This window comes from Chiloscyllium plagiosum, chromosome 14 (assembly GCF_004010195.1).
Source record: "Chiloscyllium plagiosum isolate BGI_BamShark_2017 chromosome 14, ASM401019v2, whole genome shotgun sequence".
NCBI classification, from domain to species: Eukaryota; Metazoa; Chordata; class Chondrichthyes; order Orectolobiformes; family Hemiscylliidae; genus Chiloscyllium; species Chiloscyllium plagiosum.
Window position 1 is genome coordinate 46942400 of NC_057723.1, and position 15702 is coordinate 46958101.

Sequence of the window (15702 nt, forward strand, 5' to 3'; positions counted from 1 at the left end):
CTCATACCAATCCTGCCCGTCCATCTCCCCATGCCAACTTAATGGCAACTCAAGGCAACACATGACACCTCTCATTCATCCCCATGACCATTTACTGCCACTGTATGAAACTAATGAAAACATATGCCAACTATAACTACCCCTGCCAAATTTCCATCTTTACCACTTAAAGTTTCATCTGGTATCTATCAAGAGTAGAGCTCAGGAGCCATCCTGAAATGAAATAAAATAAAGTTCTATATATCTATCACAAATATTACAAAAGTACTAAGTGATAAAAGTCCATTTAATATTCTTGAATTTCTTCAAACGTTTAATCTCTTATAAAAACAAACAATCATAACTCCATACAGTCATAGAGTCATACAGCACGGAAACAGACTCTTCAGTCCAACTGGTCCGCGCAGAACATAACTCCAAACTAAATGATCTCACTTGCCTGCTCCTGGCCTAGATCCCTCAAAACTTTTCCTATTCACGTACTTATCCAAAAGTCTTTTAAATGTTGTAATTGTGCTCACATCCTTCACCTCCTGAGGAAGTTCATTCCATACATGAACTACCCTCTGTAAAACATTTGTTCCTCATGTCTTTTTAAAAAATCTCTCTCCTCACCTTTAAAATGTGTCCCCTGGTCGTGAATTCCCCCTTTCTAGGGAAAAGACACATACCATTAACTCTATCTATACCTCTCATTACTTTATAAATTTCTATAACGTTGCCTCTCAACCTCCTATGCTCCAGTGAAAAAAGTTCCAGCCTATCCAGCCTTTCTTTATAATTCATGCCCAGCAACATCCCATAAATCTCTTCTGAACCCTCTCCAGCTTAATAATATCCTTCCTCTAATTGGGCGACTAGAACTGGAGGAGAAAGTGAGGTCTGCAGATGCTGGAGATCAGAGCTGGAAATGTGTTGCTGGAAAAGCGCAGCAGGTCAGGCAGCATCCAGGGAACAGGAGAATCGACGTTTCGGGCATAAGCCCTTCTTCAGGATTCCTGAAGAAGGGCTTATGCCCGAAACGTCGATTCTCCTGTTCCCTGGATGCTGCCTGACCTGCTGCACTTTTCCAGCAACACATTTCCGACTAAAACTGGACACAATATACCAGAAGAGGACCCACTAATGACCTCAACATAACTTCACTTCAAAGACAACTATTTCCTAGCAGTCAAGCAGTTATAATATAATAATGATAATCGTCAGGCATATCTTAAGACACACACTGGAAAACAGACCTTTATCTAACAAAGTGGGGTCTGTATAAAGCCAAAACTATTAAAATTACCTTGTTGGGTTTGGATTTCCCACTTGATTGGATCCTATCACATCCCTTTCCCACCATGTTCAAAACAGAATGTGTTGAAAAGCAGGATATTTAGCCAGGGTGATCTGGCTAAGGCACAGATCCATATACATCTGGGTTCTGTAATGACAGAGGGTTATTTTGAGGGCCCTCCTCCCTTTCTTTCCCATCTTGGTTGCCTGGGCAGTAACTTCCTGGTGTGGTGCAGCCCAAGAGGTAGTCCCATGGGTGACATATGATTTCTACTGACAGTGCTTTATATTCAAGAGAACTCCTTGGAAAAGTACAGCAACATTCCATTCTGACTCAAACAATATTTGACAGTCTTTCTAAACACAGTACTTTCAATTTGCTGAGGCAGCGAAATTAAAGTCATAAGAACTTAGCTGAAAATCCCACATTGATGCCCTTAAGTATTGTTAAATGGGAAGATGGGGTTCTTTTGGACAGCTGAACACATTTTCTATTTAGAATATTTAAGAGGGCATTTGAGAATCTGGCAGGTTGAGTAACAAATCAACATTAAATGCTGTGACATAATCTGCTCTCTTTGCCTGTTTTTCTTACCATGCAGCATCTCTGTGTTAGTGCCTGTTCAAGCATGGTGGTTGGTCAGGCTGTACTACAAATGGCTGAAAGTATATTGGAAATGTATTTTCAGGAGTCAAGGCACTTGTGTGGAGACAACAGAAGTGCTGCAAAGTCTGACTTTATTACTGATTAATTTAGAATGTGAAGAAGAAGATGGAGGTTCTGAAGTACTCTGCTGTGGCTATTTTTCAATCTTAACAAAACTATCTTTTGTAACTTGTTTGACATTCCTACATTTTTATTCAGTCAAATATGTTAGGTGTTCAAATTTCATGATGTAGCACTTGGCACACTGTCAATTTGTATGGCAAAGTAAAGAAAAGTCTATGAACTAAAATAATGGACCCCTTTCCACAGCCATTGGGTTTTTTGTTACTCCTAACTGCAGGCCTATGTGGGTAATTTTACATTGCGTAAACTTGAAAGTTAACAATTGATACTGTGTTGTAAACTTATTTCAATGAACAACTAGAACATAGCCATTGTCTTTGAAGAATTTAACAGAAAATTGCTTCATTTAAAAAAGATTCAGACATTATTAAATACACTCACCATTGGAATGTTTTAAGGCTGCAATTTTGGAGTTCACATTTCTTCAGAGTTCTGAATTGAAAAGGAAGTGGTATATATCAGCTAATGGGTCATTTAAATATCAATGCACAAGATTTGTTTATATTTAGCATACTTCCTAAAGACAATTATCTGTCTATTGTAAATTGTAAGCACTTCTGTTTTCTAAATACAGTAATAAATACATTACAAACCTCCACAGCGCTTGCAGTGAGAATAGTGACGAGCTCTGAAGACAAATTTTTCTCCGTCCCTAGGTGTCTCGTTGCAGGTATATATAACTCACACACTGGCAAACTTGGGCTCAAAACTAGATACTGTCCAAAATCCATTCCAAAAGATCTAATAATTTCTAGTCATTGATGTTCTCTTTCATTTATTCTTTAATGTGTTTCATTAGTGTAAAGCAAGTCCTGACAGTTTAGAATGGCAGCCAGCACGTCCTGACATTGCCTCTACACAGTCAGATCAGAATATTTACTGAAACTTCCTACACAGTAACTTGTATCCAAGAAACATGTTGAACTGTTGATTTTTATTAATCATTTGCCAAAATTAGTTTAAATTTTTCAGTTTTTTTCAACCAAAGAAGTGAACATAAGAAGTTTGACTCACCAGAAAAACTAAATATCACTAAACCGATAATTTTGCCAATGTTTGTTGTAAACAAACTATTTTTCCATTCTTGGGTGTCAATGCATTTTGTTTCATGTTTCCGCCCACTTCAGTGTATCTTTCACTACTCAAAGAGTCTTTACACCTGAACTGATCACAAATTCCAACGGCTATAGAACAGTTTGTTCCAAAATTTTTGCAACATAATTAATGATTGTTTTGACCAATTTAAAAACAGTTCTCAACCTAATTGCAGAAGTAACTACATCACAAATACCAATGTTTCTGGATGGAAAAGGAAATAATATTTTGAGTATTCATCCATGATTTTTAGTTACTATTAATTTCAAAGCTATATTTTAGATGCTAAATTGAATATTTATCAAAAATTGCACTACGATAACAAAGCTTTCAAACACTTACCACAAACATATTTTTTTGTGATGCCCTGAAAGACAAGTGGCATGTAAAACAGAACAACAATTTCCTATCTTTAATAGACCTGTGAGTCCATTAAAATTGCTGTGTCCTTTTGTTGGTCAAACATCACTAAATGAGTTGTAGAAAGAGGGTGGAGAAATATTCAACCAGGTTGGTCACAGTGGGACAGGAACTGATCTTTCTAAGAATCATCAAACTCAAGTCATTATTTGCATTTAGTTCATGCTCAGACATTTATTTGACATTTTAAAAAATTATTTCATGAGATGTAGATGTTGTCAAATAAGCCAGAATGTATTGAACATCTTTGCTTGCCTCAGAGAAGGTAATGGCGAGCTCCTCCTTTAACTGGGGAAGTAGGGACACCCACAATGAGGTTAGGAAGGAGGTTCTAGGACTTTGACCCATAGCCAGTGGAGAAACAGTGAAATCGTTTCAAGTCAAGATGATATATGATTTGGAGGAGAACTTGCAAATCGTGGTATTTCCATTGACCAAGTTGCCCTTATCCTTCTAGATGGTATACATTGTGAATTTAGAAGGTGCTGTTGGAAGAGTATTTTACTGCAGTGCATTGTAGAATCATTGAATTTTATGGTACATAAAGAGGCCATTCGACATATTGTGTCTGTACCAACTCCCAAAATAGCTACCCAGCTAGGCCCATTCTCCAGTCTGATCTCTGTAGCCCTGTAAATTCATCACTTTGAAATGTATATCCAACTCTCTTTTGAAACCTCCTACAGAACCTGCCTTCACCACTCTCCCAAGCCGTGCATTCCAAATCTAAAAATCTCTGAGTAAACAAGTTTCTCCTCATCTTACTCCTAGTACTCTTGCTGACAATCTTGGAGTTGTGACCCCTAATTACTGACATACCAACTGGTTGAAACAGAGTATCCTTCTTTACCCTGCCAAAATTGTTCATAATTTTGAATACCTCAATAAGCTCACCTCTTAATCTCTGCTCCGAGAATAAACCCAGTTTTCTCTAATCTTTAATTGTGTCTAAAATCCCTCATTCCTGGTCTCATTCCAGTAAATCTCCATTGCACTCTCTCCAGGGCTTTAAAACCTTTCCTTAAAGAAGGCTTAGTCTTACATTTTTTTGACTAAGTGACAGTTGTACTGAGTTACTTTGGTGGATATCTTTCCACTAAGTCTAGTGAGATTTCTCAAGATTTGGAGATGCCGGTGTTGGACTGGGGTGTACAAAGTTAAAAATCACACAACACCAGGTTATAGTCCAACAGGTTTAATTGGAAGCACTAGCTTTCTCAATGTATTTTAACAAACTCTTTTCACTAACTATGCACTCTATCCCTGTGGTGACCTCCCACTCCCACCTCCCCCTCCGCCATCTTTTCCTGGCCCCACATCCTGTTCTCAGAACAACTTCCTACTGAGTGGTTATTAGCAGAAAGACTGGTATTACTGGCACCTGCTCCAAATGAAAAACTGATACCCTCAGCCAAGTGTTGGTAATCTGTCTGTGCTACTTACTGGCAACATAATGGCACAATAGCCACAGAGCCACGCTGCTCCTGGCACACAGCCAGCATGGCTGACACGCCCTTGCACGTATAATCACATTCTCTCACTGTTTAACTACCATGCCACACAGTCCGTAGCTATGTTTCATCTAAACACCCTCTCTAAGTCACGACTACCCTGTCCCCAGTATCTACTGTACACCTATATCTTGTCACTGTCCAGTGGGGAATATCACATACAAACAATCAGACAACTGCAAAGACGAGCTTTTATTTACAACCAACAAAAGTGCATGCAAGCAAAATGAGTAAAGGCTGCAGCTTGCTTCACAAAGCAAATCAAATGCGGTTATCAAGACCAATGACAATTCCTTACTCTGCGATGGTCTGCTGCATTCAGCTGTCACCTACTGGAAGTGGGTGTCAGTGAGATCTTGTCTGCCTTGTGATGTTCAGCTAAGCTCTGTCAAGTACAAGGCCAACTTCCTCCTCTCCAATGTCCTCCTTTTCCTCCTCAAAAAACTGCTTACATTCTCCAGTTCCTTAGCATCATCCCATTGCCTCCTCTAATTGTGCAGAGCATAGCATGATAGCATGCCATGATGATGTGGGACACCTTGTTTGGATTATATTGAAGGCAGTATACCCCCCCCCTCGCCAAAAAAAACCCAGTCCAAGAAGCAGAACCACACCTTCAGCAGCCACTGTAGGCTTGGTTGAAGCATAGACAGCATTGTATCTGCATTCTGTACCAGCTGTCATGAGCCATGGGCTTAGTTGTGGGAAAAGATCTGTTAACCCACGATAGGCTCACAAAAACAAAATTGGCTAAATTGTACCAAAAACACCCAGAATTCCTAAGCAGGCTCACAAGGCAAATCAGACAGCCCACACAGACAAGAGAATACACTTTAACCTCATTAACAAAAACAGCACCACAGGTATCTCAAAGCCCCAACGGCAGTTTCACAACCCAGCAATACCAAAGCCACACAAAGAGCAGGTCAGACAGAGAGGCACCAGCAAGGACATGCTCCAGGAACAGGACAATGGAAGCACCTAACCACTTCAGAGGAGACATTAACGCCCATCTGTGAAGAGGAATGGAATCATCGATACTGTCAGGATGTTGCATTTTGTGAAGGAACAGGCCATTCATCCGATAATTGTTTTCTAATTAGCATCCTTGTAACTAGATTACTCCATTTCCAGATACATTGCAGTTTCCCATTTCTTATTCAGTCTTATTGTGCAGCATTACTATAAAATTGATCTCATCCTCACCTCTGGGAAGAAAAGTCTGATCTACCTGTACACTCTGTCAGTTCTGTGTCAGTCTAGTCAATTTCTCTTCCAGCGATATTGCTTGCAATAAACTGTTTGTCATTTTCACTTCGAGCTGTGTTTTGTGATCTCTAACCTATAGAGCAAATTTCTCCGACATTAGAGGTTAGCCCTTGTTCACCTGTAGCTAGCCTTCTAAGGTGCCTGGACTCTCAAATACAGTGGGAACTCAAGAGTGCTCCAGGATGTAGGAATCATAGCAGCTGACATGGTAGTGGACATATGCCTCCAGGAAGCGGTAACAGTGATCCCAGGTCATCTGCACTTTAATCGAATGGAACTCCTTCCTGTTGATAAATTCTGCTGCAGTGTGATACAGCCCTGTCAGTGTCATGTGTGTGTGTGTGTAGTCCATGGCATCCTTCATCAGGGAGAAGTTAGGTGTATTTCCAAATCTAACTCTCCAGACTGCAGCACTGACCTCGTCACTGGAAAATTAAATGGACCAGTGTGGTCTTGTACAGGTGGCATCAGTCACTGACCTGATGTATTCATGAGTGCATGACTGAGAGATCCCATACAGGTTATGCATCATTCCCTGGAAGGAGCCAGTCATCCAGAGGTTCAGAATAAACTATTACCTTCAGAAGATTGTCTCCCACTGCTACAGCCCTCTGGTCACACTCTTGCATCTGGAATAGTTTTGTTGCAATGTCCCAGGACATACAGAGCCACTGTTATCACTTTGTCTTGCTCAGCCCTAGGAAATGGAGAAAAGGCTGAAAGGTACTGGTCCTCCAATGGACCTCAGATATACTGAGGAGCCCTGCAGCTATGTCCTCTTCCTGACCTGAGTTGTCCTTAGCCTCCATGTTGGCCTGCCCCTTGGCTTGCCATCAGCTCTCATTCTCCAGCACCCATTTTCCCTTCTTTGGAAGGCAGCCACATTAACCAATATCCCACCAGCAACTGGGCACAAGACTATTGCTAGAAATGACCTATATTGGGAACATAGGGAGCAAAACTGCTTCTTAAGTCTCAGAACAGTCAGAGCTGGCATAGCCTTCAGTTGAGGGTTGAGCACTTCCATATTGTGAGACATGGAGCACCTCATAGTAGTGGCCATATCTCTGTCATTCATTCAGCGCCAGTGTCAGCATATGCACTAACTTGGTGAAGGCTGCATTACCAGACCTTTGCATCAAAAAGGGAATGCCTCCACTCATCTGACCCTCTTCCCACCTCAGACCCATATGAATCATTCAACTTCCCATTGCAGTCAGTATGGATCATGTAAAATCTGTATGACAGATGATGATGAAGTGACAGTCTCTGCCTCCCACAGCATCTTTGGAAGTTGCACAAATGACAGGTTGTCCTTGGGTAGCTTTCCCCTCCTGTTAAGTCATTGTCATCTCAATGATGCAGAAGTTAGCACCAATGTACAAAATTTCAAGGATCAATGATGCAGTGCAAATCACCTCTGACCAGCATTTGAATTCTAAGCACATTCACTCTGCACGTATTTTAAATGAGTGACCTAATGAATGCAAGTGATATGTGGTTGGAGTTTGCAATGTCTGCTTCATGCATTTTCCCCATCTGTCCCACCCTGGCCTTCAAGTCCCCTTGAACATCACACTACCCTAAGAGACCATTTCTACTCATTCCTTGCATGTGGGGATCCGTCACGTGGAACTTTGTTTCCAACTGTCCTTCCTAATTGTTGACTGCTGACATTATACCTTCATGATGCCCACACTGGTCCTGTCTATTACCCTGTGGTGGCCACGCTAGTGGTCTCTGCCAATACAGCCTCTACCCACAGCCAATCATGCCCTTTTATTGCTGTACCGCTATCCTACAGGAACCTTGAGATACACCCATCACAGTACTTGTCTCCACTGCTACACATAACTCCACCCAGCCTTGACTCCCCATCACTTATACATTGATCCCACTGCCGTCCCTTTAGGCCCCCCTGTATTCTCCTCTACAACCAACACATGGATCACTAGGACGATATAGGCTCGAGACCTCAGACTGGCTTTGACAGGCATTTTCTAGTTATGATTGATCAGACCCTAACCAGTGTTGTTGTTGTTTGTTATTTGATGCTACACCATTTCGATGACTGCTTGTGCTGGCCCCAGAGGACTGAATATTGATCACTCCCTGAGCTGTATTTCAAACTGTCCCTCGATTGTGCCCGACATCTCACTTTGTGTGTACTGAGCCTGTGACTAATGATACAGGGACCCCCAATCTACAGTGACATCACCTGACTGAAGAGAGGTCTAATCCGCACCCAATTTCTGATGTGGACATTTGATTTAATAAATGTGCTGTGTATTTGTTGTGCAGGCAGATGACACATGCTGTACATGTTAAATTGATATCTCAGTGTGTCATTCAGACGTACATGCCCTCATCAACAGATGGATCCCTACTGACAAACATGACAGGCAAGTTTTATTGTGTGTCTGTGCAATAGAGCAGAACTGGTTACCTTTGGCTCTGGCTGAAACACCAATGCATTAACAAACATGGCAAGGCAAGACAACACATAGATATTGGGAGCATGCAAGTAGGTGCTAAGTGGATGAGTGCCAAGAGAACAAATGAGAAGCCCTGAGATACAAGCTGCTCCAATCTTTGAGCTGAGTGCCTGCCCCCATGCACAAAGTATCCATGCAGCAACCTTTCAATGCTACTTACTGATGCTCCCTGCAATCCTCATTTGTGCTTCCTAAGCATCCTGCAAATGGATCAGAGGGTTGCCATGATAATCCTAAGGGTTTGGCAAATTTCTGATGCAGTGTGTTGCTCCCAGTGTTGAGATAGGCCTTGACTAGATTCTCATGAAATTCTCAATGTAGCCCATGTCGTCTGGTCCACGATAAGATTCTGCCTATTATTTCTAACTTTTGAAATAAGAAATAGTGATGCAACCACTCTTATAGACACACCTCTTTGTTGCAATCTGAGTTAGTTGAAGGCAGAGGAAGAGAACAACCACAAATCTTCTCAATAGCTGTTACAGTAAATCCTCTGTGGCTGTAATGAACCACTGACAGCTGTTTACTACGGAATTAAAATCTCCTCGTCCCTCCCTCAGACAAGTATTGCATTCCATCTGAACTGAAAAAAAACCACAAAGCAAAACAAACACTTCCTCCTAACTCGGCATTGTCATTCTTTATACCTCCATTTACTTCCTCTGTTCCTTCACTTACTGCTCAGGGCTGTGGTGTGACTCTCTTACTAGCTCCCTCCAAAAGGGGAGTTGCCAAGTGTGTGATTGTGATCTTATTATCATCCCAACATAATAGCACAGCATGAGGATATTTACACCAGTGGCCAGGCACATTCAGGTAATCTAGAATAGCAGAGATCTTCAGAAGTTTTCTTCTGGTTGGATAATATTGTATAGCATTTCCAATTATTCAGAGTACATACAAAAAGACTGCAGAAATTGATTATGTCTCTCTAATTCTGGAATGGGGCTTTTACCAAAACTGTCTCTTCAATCTGCTGTTTTTAACTCTCCATGGGTAGCAAAAGCTCCTGTCCTGCATTTGCACAATGTTCACCAATGACATTTCAATAAAGGCCTTCAGGAAGTATGCATGTACATAATGGTACCACCTGCCAGAGGGTACTTGTGCCAGGTATGTTCAGTACATCGTGCCTCTCAATAGTCTCCAGCCAAGAGAAATTATGACATTGTTCCTCAGCACATTATTTACCCGTGTCTTAAACAGCTGCAGAATATAAGGCAGCTTATTCTATGTTCATTAAAGTTATCAACAGTATAAAGCTATAATCCAGTAAATAGGTTAGGGCCTCCTGTGATATAGTTGTAGTGTCCCTACCTCTAAGACAGGAGAGCTGTGTTCAAGTCCCATCTGAGGTGAGTAATAATGTCTCTGAATAGAAAATATCTACAGATGTACTCCAGGCATGCTACATTCTAGAATTTTTATAAAGAAGTTTGTGGTTCAGATCATAGGAAAGCATAAAGTTTTCTTTGAATCTGGTTCTGGTCACTGAGAATGAAATTTATCTGGGGAACATAAACTATAATACAATAGTCCAAATTATGATATTGAGCTGGTTAAATTCCAGAATTGAGAGTGCAGTGCTGAAAAAGCACAGCAGGTTAGGCAGCATCCGAGGAGCAGGAGAATCGATGTTTCAGGCATAAGCTCTTCAGGGATGAGGTTTTCATTGATGAAGGGCTTATGCCTGAAACATTGATTCTCCTGCTCCTCAGATGCAGCCTGACCTGCTGTGCTTTTCCAGCACCACACTCTGATCTCCAGCATATGCAGGCCTAACTACCTCCTCGTTAAATTCCAGCTTCAATTTTAAGGCTTTGATGTCACCAAGCTGCACCTAAATTCCTTTGTAAGTAGCATGTGTTTCCATGCAGCCTACATCAAGCAAAGAGGAAACGATTCAATAGAATTTCTCAGGGATTTGGAGACTTTAACATGATTATGGGTTTCTTGTCTCACATATTGATTTTAATACTTCATCCGCTGCTCTGGCTTCCATATATCCAAACCCAAATTAAACTAGCTTTATATTGGCATTTATTTAGTTGCTACATCCCACACAACTTAATCAGCAGGACCATTTTCATTTAGAGTTTCAAAGTAATGACAAAATTGTTTTAGTTTGTCTCCTTTTCCAACTTTCACCCAGGATATTACATGGAAATGTTATCATATGTAACTGCCAAGTAATTGAGATTGAGTTTTAATCTGGATTCAATACCAACAACTTGCAACTATTTATTTGACATCTTCTTACATCTTGTTTCATCATTGGTTGTTGGTGAATTGTAACAAAGGTGTAGAGCTATGAGCAGAGAGCAAGGCTGTGGGGTGGCTTCAGAATTCCCCAAGTGTAGACACTGATATTTCAAGTTGAATGGCCTTCACCAGAAATGTGCATGGTTCTATGATTACTGTGTACATATCCATGGAGTTATCACAATCATCATGGTGAAGTCTAGCACTTAAGTATCTTTTATAAATGTGTTTCTGAATCCACAACCAGATTCACCAGCTGAAGAAGTAAAGTTACCACTGTACAGTGCTGTCTGAATCCCTGAGATGAATATATCTGAATTGATGCTAGAGAGGCATAAAATAAGTGAGTGCATATGCTGTAAAATGTGGAGAAAGTGAGGACTGCAGATGCTGGAGATCAGAGTTAAAGAATGTGGTGCTGGAAAAGCACAGCCAGTCAGGCAGCATCCGAGGAACAGGAGACTTGATGTTTCGATCATGAATCCTGATGGAAAGCTTAAGCTTGAAATGTTGACTCTCCTGTTCCTTGGATGCTGCCTGACCGACTGTGCTTTTCCAGCACCACATTCTTTGACTATGCTTAAAATGTTCAAACGTAGAATGGCAATAGGCCTTGTATTTTTCTTGATCTAACCATTAAGTGTGGAAGCTGCATGTCTCATCGCAGAAGTCTTCACTCCTGGCAGGGAACGGCGCTTTCACTTTGTCAGGATTTGTCAGGTTTCCCAATTAAGTGCGTTAGACTAATATCGTAGAATTCACTTGCTGTTCATATTCACTTTCTTTCTTGTTTCATCTATCTTCTCCAGAAATCGAAAGTGAGAAGTTTCAGTGTTTAAGATGAGTTGGAGTAACCTAGCATCAGTATGTGCTGACATGTACACGAGTCATGTGATAGGGTTCAAGGCGTTTTCTTTTAGGTACTGCTTAAGACTTTCTTGAGGACTATTTCTGTTTCACAAGGGCTTGTTTTTCATTCTCACTAACTCCTTTATTAGGTGATGCAGTTAAGTGTTAACATTTTCAGTATTTGTTTGACATATTTGGGGGTATTTGGATTCACACAAAAGCAAAGTCTGAAGAATTAAACAATATCCTCAATAATCATCATTGCTCCCTTAAACACAAAGACAGCACAAATAAATATAGATTAATGTCAAGACACCACTTTATTTAAATTGGCATAACATAGGAAAGTTAATTTAGCAATAAATTTTTCAAAATTAAACTGACACATGTCAAAACTGAAAAAGCCATTATGAATAAACATGCTTTCCACAGATTTGGGATTCATTTGCATATTTGTCTTTGACACAGTCATAGTGACTGTATTTCAAACAATTTACAATATATGAGATGCACTGAGATGTGATAATGCATATCCATATATATTTTATGAAATAAAACTGTATTAAATGACCCAATTGCCAGTATTCATTATAGTATGTTCAGACAATACACTACTTTGTTGAAAGGTTTAAATTGATCTCTCCACTTTTCAACTGAACTGGCTGTTCTTCCTGCTTTACTCTCCTCCCCTTTCTGACCCTGTCTCCCTATCTTTGCTGTCCCTCTTCCCTCTTTTGTTCTGTTTTTTTTCTTCACCCCCCAGATATGCCAGCCTCAACTCCTATGCACACTGTGACCTGTTACCTCAGGCCTCAGAGCTCCCACTTTATTTGGCTGCTTGTTCTAGCGTCACTTACTCCAGACTCTTTTACACTGTTCTCACTTGCTCTGGTCCTACTTGCTCTACCTTCACTTGCTTTGGCCTCCTTAGTCAAATTCACCTCTTTGTTTTTCATACATTCCGAAATATTTATCCCCTTTCATTTTAAAGGTTTTTATGTTTTTGGCTATGATCACGTTCTACTTGTATTCAGTAACTTTGCATACTTTACTAGTTTAAAAGCACTATATAAACATAAATTGTGGTTACCGTGGCATAAAGAAAAATCTACTGAAGTTTCTTTTTGTTGATAATCTTAGATGTACTTACATTTCACCAAGTGCTCTGAGAAATATGATTGACGCTTCCGAAGAGGAAACACATGTAAAATAATTTCAAGTAAGCAGCTGCAAAATTTTAATGTTGAACTCAAATTAACATACAATCTAGTTTACATGGCAGTTACAGATATGTGATAACGTTTCCAAGCAACGTTCTGGTATCTCTTACAGATTTCTCCAAGGAATTAGCATCCAATAAAGATTCATGCACATTCTTGGACTCCCTAGACTCATCCAATTTATTCTCATCTGAGGAGGGGTGGTACTCCTCCCCCTCATCCAGCTTCAGTAGTTCTCTGCATTGCTTGGTGATGTTGTGTGGTGCACAGAAGACCGTGACTATTTGTAATACCCTTGGTGATGCACAATGCAGATCATCTTCAGAATGATCGAGGCAGCAGAGGCACATTAATCAGAAAGCCAGTGGTCTGGATGCAAATATGGCTCAGTTGGATGTTTGAGCTACATTATGCCAATATTCCACTGTGCTGGGGGAATCACTCCGAATGTCATTTGCAAGGTCAGTGCAGAATAGCTCTTGTCACTCAAGATCCACCCGTCAACCTGCACCTTATGATTTGTGCAAAACTGGTGTGTCATGAGAGCTTCCTGGGGAATGAGCACAGAAATGTATGATTCTTTGCCTGTGAGTACAGACATGCCATGTGTTAAAAGGGGGCAAGTTGGTTCCTAGCAGCTCTATGAGTGTAGCTGATGACCCATTGCACTTTAGAGAAATGAATGATGGTACTGAAACCTAATCCTCTTGCCACCTGGCTGTCCTCATCAATGGATTAATTGATGAATTCATAACATGACAGAAGAGGATGTTGGTCACCTATTTTAAACACCTATGTTTGGCAGACTGAAAAATTATGTATGTTGCCTGTGGAGCCTTGAGACAATGACTGATGAAAAATCTGAGCATTGCAGTCACCTTGAGGACCATTGGCATCATTCCTGGCATTATTCCCTTTTCTGATAAACCCTTATGTATATGTAATACTGCTCTTGCTGTCTCCTTCTTAACTTGGATTCAATTCATCTATACCAGGAATTTTATCATCCTGACATTTTAAACTATCCCTTCCTTTTCAATTACTTCATCTTATTATATCTTAAATGTCTTTCTACCATTTTTGATCTCTTCTTTTAAAGTCATGTCAACCACATTACTGTCATTAATAAATATTGAACAATGTAAATACTTAGTATACTTACTATTTTGCTGCCATTACCTTTGTGATTATGAATATACTTTAGTGGCCCTAAGACCCTCTTAGGTATACCCAGCTTCAAGGGCATAATTTTAAAGTGAGAGGAGAAAGATTTTTAAATTCGATTTGTGGGATGTGGGCATCGCTGGCTGGCCAGCATTTATTGCCCATCCTTGAGAAGGTGGTGGTGAGCTGCCTTTGTGAACTGCTGCAGTTCATCTGCTGTGGGTTGACCCACAATATCCTGAGGGAGGGAATTCCAGGATTTTGTCCCAGTGAATGTGAAGGAACAGTGATATATTTCCAAGTCAAGATGGTGACTGACTTGGAGGAGAGCTTGCAGCTGGTGGTGTTCCCGTATATCTGCTGCCCTTGTCCTTCCAGATGGAAGTGGTTCTGGGTTTGGAAGGTGAAGTATGAGGATCTTTGGTGAATTTCTGCAATGCTTCTTGTAGATAGTACACACTGCTGTTACTGAGAGTCTGTGTGGGAGAAAGTGGATGCTTGTGGGTATACTGCCAATCAACTAGGTTGCTTTGTCCTGAATAGTGTCAAGCTTCTTGAGTGTTATTGGGGCTGCACCTATCAAGCAAGTAGAGAGCATTCCATCACACTCCTGACTTGTGCCTTGAAGATGATGGACAGGCTTTGAGGAGTCAGGAAATCAGTTACTTGCTGCAGTAGCCACTGTGTTTATGTATTGGATGCATTTGAATTTCTGGTCAATGATAACCCCCAGTGGGGTAGTCAGTGATGGTAACATTTTTGAATGCAAAGGGATAGTGGTTAGATTGTCTTTTATTGGTTGTGGTCATAGCCTGGCATTTGCATGGGGCAAATGTTACTTGCCACTTGTCAGCCTATGCCTGGATATTGTCTAGACCTTGTTGCCTTTGGACATGAACTGCTTCAGTATCTGAGGAATTGAACATTGTGCAATCATTGGCAAACATCCCCATTTCTAACCTTATGACAGAAGGAAGGTCATTGATGAAGCAGCTGAAGATGGTTGGGCCGAGGATACTACCTTGAGGAACTCAGGGACCTGAGGGGTGACTTTTTCACATGCATATATGGAATGAGCTGCCACTGGAAGTGGCAGATGCAGGCACAATTACAACATTTAAAAGAAATTTGGATAGATACATGCATAGCTGAAAATGTGTTGCTGGAAAAGCGCAGCAGGTCAGGCAGCATCCAAGGAACAGGAGAATTGACATTTCGGGCATAAGCCCTTCTTCAGGAATGAGGAAAGTGTGTCCAGCAGGCTAAGATAAAAGGTAGGGAGGAGGGACTTGGGGGAGGGGCTTTGGAAATGCGATAGGTGGAGGGAGGTCAAGGTGAGGGTGATAGGC

General features: G+C 40.9%; 1 protein-coding gene across 1 annotated transcript in view; it reads right to left on the reverse strand.

Moving 5' to 3' along the window:
* The window catches only part of simc1 (SUMO interacting motifs containing 1), a 90440-nt gene that overhangs the window by 73289 nt on the left and 1449 nt on the right, over nucleotides 1-15702 (reverse strand). The window contains exon 2 of the mRNA XM_043703757.1: nucleotides 2450-2500. Coding sequence (XP_043559692.1) covers nucleotides 2450-2452 — 3 coding nt within the window. The 5' untranslated portion in view covers nucleotides 2453-2500. The remainder of the gene's footprint in view (nucleotides 1-2449; nucleotides 2501-15702) is intronic.